Below are 8,173 nucleotides of genomic sequence, written 5' to 3' on the forward strand. Positions count from 1 at the left end.
AATTAGAAATAAGAAAGACCATTTCCAAACAATCAAAGAAAGATATAACAATACGTGCCAAAAAACATATAGAAACGTACCAACAAACTAACAAGCATATACTTTTAAATTTTAATTGATACCAAAATATAACAATAAATTATTATCATAGTTATTTTTGAAATGAAATATATACTATTACATAATTAATTTAATCTTATGGGATACAATAATTAATATTATCGCCATAACTATTTCTAACGATTCGCCCATCCAAAAAGAAAAAGGAGTTTAGCCTACAACTTATTAAAAAGACCATCACCAAGTACCAAATATCATCGGAATATTCGTCCAAAAGAAAATCATCGGAATGGAAAAAAATTCCGACCAATCAAAAACTATTATAGTCTCTGGAGACTAGGCTTATGAAACCCCTGAGTAAACTACACGCTCCCTCTCTTGCGCGTGGAAAAAAATTTCCAAAACCCACAATTAAAGCTCCTTGTCATAACCCAAACCTATTACCTCAACTTGACGTTGCCTTCACCTCCCAAAAATTCTATCATCAACAGGCGCTTGCATAACACGCAAAATAAATCGAGCGTCGGTAAAACACTCTACACATCCGTATGATTCTTCCCGAGCACGGCACTTTTGATGCACCCACACGCTTCTTCCAAGTGCTTATTTCCACGAGGGCATTCACCACCGTACACCTGTAAAGATAAGATGCAGGGAAAAAAAATTGACGGGAAAAAAATCGAAAGCACTTTTTAGAGAGAGAAAGCGAGCGGCGTTGAGAGAGGCGGATTCGTGAGGAGATCTGAAATCGAACAAGCAAAGGTGAGGAGCTGAGAATTCTGCATTTCTTGTTTCAATTTTTTGTGTGTTATCTTTAAATTCGGTTTTAGGGTTTTACATAGATGGTTGTAGTTGTAATTTTGTAGATCGAGGCTTGGGTTTTTCTTCTGTAGGTTTGTCGTGTTTTTTTTTTTGGGTCCGTTGGTTGAAACTTCGGGGACTCTCAAGTTTGAGAGGTCAAATTTAGGGTTTTTGGTGCAGTGGTAGTTAAACCCTATTTTGGATTTGGTCGCGGGTGCATAATTGTTTTGGTTGGAGACTGGAAAAAAAAAGGACTTAGGGTTTAAAACCCTGATATATGTGTATGGCTTCGGGGATAGTAGTTGGAGAAGGAAAAGATGTTGAGAGAGAGAAACAGAGGTACAGTGGGAGCAAGGTTTATACCAGGAAAGCGTTCAAGGGTTCCAAGAAAAACAATCTTCTCAACTCCACTGTTAACAGTAGCGACCCCAACCACCACCACCACCTCCACGACACCACCACCACTATCACCACCACCTCTGACAACAACCTCGACAACAACAACAAAAATGACAACAACGTGGGTAGGGCTGCTTTGAACGACACTGATGTCACCACAACAGCTGTCCCTAACACCAACGACTACAGCAACCACCCTGTTGAAATACCTGCTCAGCCTCTTCCTTTGGAGTTTGGGGATTCAGCTCACCAACAGCCTGGCCCTCGTGCGGATACTGCTGTGTCTGATGACTGTTCAAGCCTTAATAAGCAGGTGGCTGTTGCCGGAGCATTGAAGCCTAGTTCCGAGAACCAGGTGAAGATCAATTTGGCTTTAAGGTCAAAGCAGGAGATGGCGGAACTGAGGAGGAAGTTGGTAAGTGAGCTTGATTTGGTGAGGAGTTTGGTGAAGAGGATTGAAGCTAAAGAAGTGCAAATAAGGGTGTTTAGTAATGCCCCTGTTCCTTTGAATAATGCTGTTGATTATGGTTTGAATAGGGTTCAACCAGAGCCGGCCTTGGTAGGCATCTCTCAGGAACCTGTTAAGAAATCAAGGCCTTTGAATCAGTTGAATATTTCTGTCTTGGAAAATAATCAGGGTGCAACTGAAAATTTGGAGAAGGAGAAAAGGACGCCTAAGGCAAATCAGTTTTATCATAATTCTGAGTTTTTGCTTGCAAAAGATAAGTTTCCTCCAGCTGAGAGTAACAAGAAGTTGAAATTAAACGGGAAGAAGCAAGGTGGAGGTGAATTCACACATGGGTTTGGCATGGGTAATAAGTTATTTAAGAACTGTAGTTCTTTGCTTGAAAGACTAATGAAGCACAAGCATGGTTGGGTCTTTAATTCTCCTGTTGATGTCAAAGGTCTTGGTTTGCATGATTACTATAGTGTCATTAAGCATCCCATGGATTTGGGCACTGTGAAAACAAGGCTTAGCAAAAACTGGTACAAGTCTCCTAGAGAGTTTGCAGAGGATGTGAGATTGACGTTTCAGAATGCCATGACATATAATCCTAAGGGACAAGATGTTCATGTAATGGCAGAGCAGTTATCAAAGATATTTGAGGGCAAATGGGCTTCTATAGAGGCAGACTATATTCGAGATATGAGACTTGCAGTAGAATATGAAGTGAGTCTACGTATGCCAACACCAAGAAAGGCACATTCAATGCTACCACCTCCGCTTGATACAAGAAGGATCTTGGATAGATCAGAGTCAATGACACGCCCTGTTGATCCAAGACCAAAACTAATTGCTACTACTCCTTTGGGTAGGACTCCTGCTCCAAAAAAGCCTAAAGCGAAGGATCCTTACAAGAGGGATATGACTTATGAAGAGAAGCAGAAGCTTAGCACTAACCTTCAAAGTTTGCCTTCAGAGAAGCTGGACAACATTGTACAGATTATTAAGAAAAGGAATTCAGCCGTCCTTCAACATGATGAAGAAATAGAAGTAGACATTGACAGTGTGGATACCGAGACTCTTTGGGAGCTGGATAGATTTGTTACCAACTACAAGAAAAGTTTGAGCAAAAACAAGAGAAAGGCTGAACTTTCCATTCAAGCCAGAGCAGAAGCTGCGCAGACTGTACCTGAGAAAGTAAATTTTTTTTTTAATATAAAAAAATCATAGTTTCTAATGAAATAATCTTTTCCTGAGAGTTGCTAATTTCATGCATTTATTGTATTTAGTTGCAGACTATGGCTCCTGTTTTGGTGGAAGTGCCCAAGCAAAACACAACTAGTAAGTGTTCACCTTAAGGAGTTATAAGATGTTTGCTACTTGCTTGGTTGGACTGATATCTAAATGATTATATATATACCTGCAGATGAACAGAATATTTCCAGATTACTTGTTGAAGAAGAAAAACAGGGAGATGCTGCTAATAGGTCGAGTAGTTCAAGTAGCTCTAGCAGTGATTCTGGGTCTTCTTCAAGTGGTATGATGATTTATTTCTTACATGATTTTTAGTGGGAGTAAATTTTGTTTTATTGTTTTGACATATATAAATGTTTGTTGTAGACTCTGATAGTGAAAGTTCCTCGGCCTCTGGATCTGATGCTGGACATTCACCTAGAGCTTGACTGTTTCTCATTCAGGTATGCTGAAATGTCCCTGTATCTTACAGGCATTAATGATTTGATTTCCTAAAGTTGCTCAGGTGTATGTGCTCATTTTTAAATTACCTCTTTAGCTGTAGAATATTTAACAGTTTTATTTGTATTGTGGTTCTTTCAAGTGGTGTGATTGATGTTTAGTGATGATGTAAATGGTGGTGAATATTTTTGCCTGGTAGCATCACTATGTAAGTGAGCGCACAATAACTTAAGTTAAAATTTGGATTCGTAAACAGTTGTGGGCCTTGAGACCCTGAGTCAACTCCTCAACGAGATTTCAACTTGAAAGTCGTAGATGCATATACTGAGAGGGGAGAGTGAGTTTCCAAGTTTATTTAATAAACTCCCTTTCTATTTGAAATCAGTGGACTGCAACGTGTAAGGAAAAAGAAAAAAAATCTGCAGACCTTACATGTCTTGGCGAATTAATATCCTTGTAAGTTGAAGATGTATAGTTTCAGCATTTGATGATTGCAGACTATATAAGCCAAATATCAAACTTTTTATGTAGAAAAGAATTTTTTCCTTATTGATGCTGGTCTAAGAATCTAGATTAGGTGCTGATCCGTTGTGATCCTTAAGTTTTGCAGATTGGCTTCGACGAGTTTGATGTAGCATTTGGGTGTATAGTGAAGATTTTGGTAGTTCGGACCTGAAGGGCTCTTTCCAGGCGGTTGAGCCACCGCCAAGATGCTGTCGTTGGAATTGGGAACAAGGCCTCAGGAGCACTTGACCATTTGTGGAGTATCTGTATAATTATAATTAGGATGGGTAGAATGTGGTGGGTAGAATGTGGTGTTGAATGGGTAGGGATCAGGAATAGGAAAAACTGGAAGCACGTGTGTAAATTGCTAATTTAACTAGTGCTACTCAACTCACCCTAGTTTCAGGGCACTTTGTTTTATTGTGTTTATGCTTTCTGATGGGCAGAAGATTTTTTAATTTGATGTTATTATACAGCAAGAAAGAAACAAGGCATTGTAATTCAGAAGTAGTAAGTATGCTTCAAATGAAAATTAATAATTATGATTTGACGTTGCCCTTAGCGATTGTGCTATTTCTGTTTCCTGTTTGGACATAGTTCAAGTTTAGCTATTGTAGGCTTTAGGGTTATTAGAGGTTAAAATTTTGATTTTTTGGTTGATAGTGAGTATTTTATTTTACCTTAAAATGTCGTATCAATAAATTTAATAAAAAATTATGTGTTAATAATTGGATTTAAATTATAAAACTTGAGTTGATGGACTAAGTTATTAAAATAAAAATATAAAATTTTAATTTATAAAAATAGAAACACTTATTGTATATTTTAATCATATTAAAATACACATCTTTTATTTAAAAAAGCACAAGATATACACATGAACAAGGTAAAGTGAATTCATGTGGCAGTGTTTTGGTATTTGTACCCATCGTACATATTAGTATCGTACTCAAATAAAAAGTTCTAGGTAAGATTGATATTTGTTCTTAAATAATATAATCCAACGTTAATATTTAATTTAAAATTTTTTATATTTCAAAAAAATTCAATTAAATTAGAATGTAAAAATTTTGTTTAAATTTGATCTAATTTTATTATAATTAGTAAATTAAGCACAAAAGACTATAATTTGAATAATCAAAATGTTGAATAACAAACCTTAAATCATTCAAGTTCGGACGTATTTGAGCAGGGTAATTGCAAGAACATATATGCTACGGTAGTAATTAAATTCTCTTATACTTACAAAAAAAAAAATTTCTAAATGTGTATAACTGTTTTGGTGGAAAAGGTAAGAGAACAAAACTACAATATGACTTCACCTTTACCACAAGCATCTGTTTCTAGTAAAGGAACAAGACTCAAAAGGAGACTCAAGTATGATAAAGCCATTGTTGCTCTTGTGCCAAATTTGCTAGGCGATCCATAAATTTGTTACCCTCATGGATAATATGTCTGACTTCAATTACCCAAACCTTATTAATTAAACTTCGGCAATTTGCCAACAACATACCCAAAGGATAGGATACAACGGAGTGATGTTTCAGCAAAGCAACTACCATCATATCATCTATTTCAACAATTAAATGAAGTGTCGTATGCTCAATGATTTGGTTATCCATGTTGGATTGTCGATATGCCGTGCGACGTAGCGGAAAAAGTATTTCAGCGATCCAGCCTTGGACCCAAGTACAAGGACCGAATCGGGTTGAATCAAGGTTAAAAATATACCTTTACGATCTGATTTCTTTTAGAGTGTCAATTCCAAGCCGCAATAGAATCGTCTTAGCCTCTACGTAGTCCACCCAATCAAACATGAATCTTTTCAGAGAGAATTCAAAAATTGGTTGCTAGACCTTTTGAATTTTTTCTTACTACCTTTCCTACATCATCAGAGGTCTTATTCTTTTTATTAATCACCTATAATAAAAATGGAACAATTCCCATTTAGTTCTAGAGAAAATTATGGAAGATATTAAAATTTTATATTCTTTCCAAAAGAATATTAACTTCCATAAATATTAACTCTTGTAAAGTGTAACACCCCTAACCCTTATCCATCGCTAGAACAGAGTTACGAAGCATTACCAAGATTTATAGATCAAATACAGACAGTTTCATATCATTACACATTCATATCATAAACCAGTAATAATCAATCATATCATCTCTTATATGAGCCCCCGAAGCCCAAAATACGCATTAGAATCAAGTCAGGACAAATCCGGAAACTCAAATTTTTTTTTCGCAAAATATCAAGATTTTTCCAAGGTGTAGGGGACACACGCCCGTGTGGCCAGGCTGTGTGGCTCACACGGTTAAGAGACACGCCCGTGTTTCAGGCCGTGTGGGCATTCGAAATAAGGGCACATGGCCGTGTCCTAGCCCGTGTCCAAATTAGAGTGCTCTCTGACTTGGGTCACACTGCCAAGCTACACGCCTGTGTGCTAGGCCGTGTGAGCATCTTGACATGTAATTAAATAGGTGCAAGGGTCACACGGCCAAGCCACACGCCCGTATGCTAGGCTGTGTGAAAATTTTTGAGTATTCTATTTTGCAATTTTAAAGATGCAGGGGACACACAACCAAACCACACGCTTGTGCGTGAGGCTATGTGTCCCACATGGCTAAGACACACACCCGTGTCTCTACTCGTGTTGACGAAATAAGGCCATTTCTAAGCCAAATTTCTCACCCAATTTTGGCATCAACCTATCACAATAAATTTCACATTTACAAACCATATCAAAGCACTCAAAATATGCTAAAATCATGTCTTAAACATGACATATTACCACATTCAACCAATGTGCCTTTAGGCACCTCATGTGACAATTTATTTTCATGTCTACCTAATAGTCATATGCATATTCAATCTCCATTTCACTTTCATTCACTCATCCACACATACACCCAATTTATGATACCACATACATATATATATACATCAAAATGTACCAAACACTAGCCATTAATCTCAATAAAACATTTACTTGCCAACATTGGCCAATTAACCTATACATGCCATTATAACCAAAATTAGTTTTATATTTGTATTGAAATGGGCCGATGGATAGTGTGATGTGTCTCCAACCAACTTCCAATCTTAATGAGCTTCTGAGTACTATAAAACAGGAGAAAATAAACAAAGTGAGTTTTAGAGCTTAGTAAGTTCGTATAACAGAAAATTAACTTACCATTCATTTATATATAAGGTAAGTACACAAAATACATCCAAAGAAATTTGGCCAATAGTCTAAACACATATCCTCATCAAACAAGTTAGTCATGTATTTCGTATGAATTTCAAGAAACATGAATGAGCTCATCAAATATCAAATTCCCATGTTCATAAATTTCCCACATCTTGTATTCACATATATCAATTCCATGTATTTCAAGGTTATACGCAGGAAATAATTCATTTAGTACTCATATTTTTCTCATGTTAGGATTTTGCTCGTTGAATCATTGAAAATATCAATGGATACACAGGAAGTACACACAAGGTGTACAAAACTATAATTCGTCAATTCATGTACATGAATGATCATGCAAACATGTAAACGGGAAGCTCATATGAGCCAATATCGGGAAGCTCCAAAGAGCCATATATCAAGACACTCATAAGAGCTGCAGTGTGTCCATAACACATATAGGATCACAACCAATCGGGATGCTTTGAAGAGCTATTAATGGGAAGCTTGCAAGAACCATATAACCGGAAGCTCATGAGAGCTAATAACGAGACACTTTTTCAAGTTATGGTGTGTCCGCAATACATGCAGGAACACAACCAATACGGGAACCCTGTATCCATCAAATTTCATTTATCCAAACGAGATTTAATACTTATCAATCATCGTTAGGTATATGATTAATTTCATACATAGCAATTACACAATTCACATACACAACATTCAATTTAAATATATAAATATACAATTTAGTTACACGAACTTACCTTAACAAGTGTTGTGTACACAAAATCTACTAATCTGACACTTTATCTTTTCCTCGATCTAACTCCGTATTTGGTCTATCAGGATCTATTTTAGCCAAATAAGTTTTCTAGAACTCAAGTTCTCATGGCTAGGGTTTCCATGTTTTTAATTTGGGAAAGATGATAAAATATGATGATATTTTCATTATTTAATCATTTTATTATTTTTACTTTCCAATTTAGTCCTTTTCTTTAATAAATTTTCCAAGGATGAATCATCATACTTATCTACTAACTCCTCTTAATGGTCTATTTTCCATATAAGA

The 8,173-nt window shown here is 36.4% G+C and overlaps 1 protein-coding gene across 1 annotated transcript; it reads left to right on the forward strand.

Moving 5' to 3' along the window:
• Window positions 1-201: 201 nt before the first annotated feature.
• LOC108460723 (transcription factor GTE4-like) lies at window positions 202-4,465 on the forward strand. The gene is made up of 7 exons (XM_053026975.1): window positions 202-822; window positions 954-2,902; window positions 2,995-3,046; window positions 3,132-3,242; window positions 3,326-3,402; window positions 3,657-3,856; window positions 4,011-4,465. Exons 2-5 carry the CDS (start codon window positions 1,139-1,141, stop codon window positions 3,385-3,387), a joined length of 1,989 nt encoding a protein of 662 aa, XP_052882935.1. The 5' UTR covers window positions 202-822; window positions 954-1,138; the 3' UTR covers window positions 3,388-3,402; window positions 3,657-3,856; window positions 4,011-4,465.
• The last annotated feature ends 3,708 nt before the right edge of the window (window positions 4,466-8,173 follow it).

Source organism: Gossypium arboreum, chromosome 4, assembly GCF_025698485.1.
Source record: "Gossypium arboreum isolate Shixiya-1 chromosome 4, ASM2569848v2, whole genome shotgun sequence".
Taxonomy (NCBI): domain Eukaryota; kingdom Viridiplantae; phylum Streptophyta; class Magnoliopsida; order Malvales; family Malvaceae; genus Gossypium; species Gossypium arboreum.

What these genes read in the sequence shown, in the direction of transcription:
- LOC108460723 (XM_053026975.1), top strand. Translation starts at nt 1,139, where the DNA reads ATGTGTATGGCTTCGGGGATAGTAGTTGGAGAAGGAAAAGATGTTGAG. An exon ending in GCCCAAGCAAAACACAACTA is followed by an intron (nt 3,047 to 3,131) that starts GTAAGTGTTCAC and finishes ATATACCTGCAG; the next exon opens with ATGAACAGAATATTTCCAGA. An exon ending in TTCTGGGTCTTCTTCAAGTG is followed by an intron (nt 3,243 to 3,325) that starts GTATGATGATTT and finishes TGTTTGTTGTAG; the next exon opens with ACTCTGATAGTGAAAGTTCC.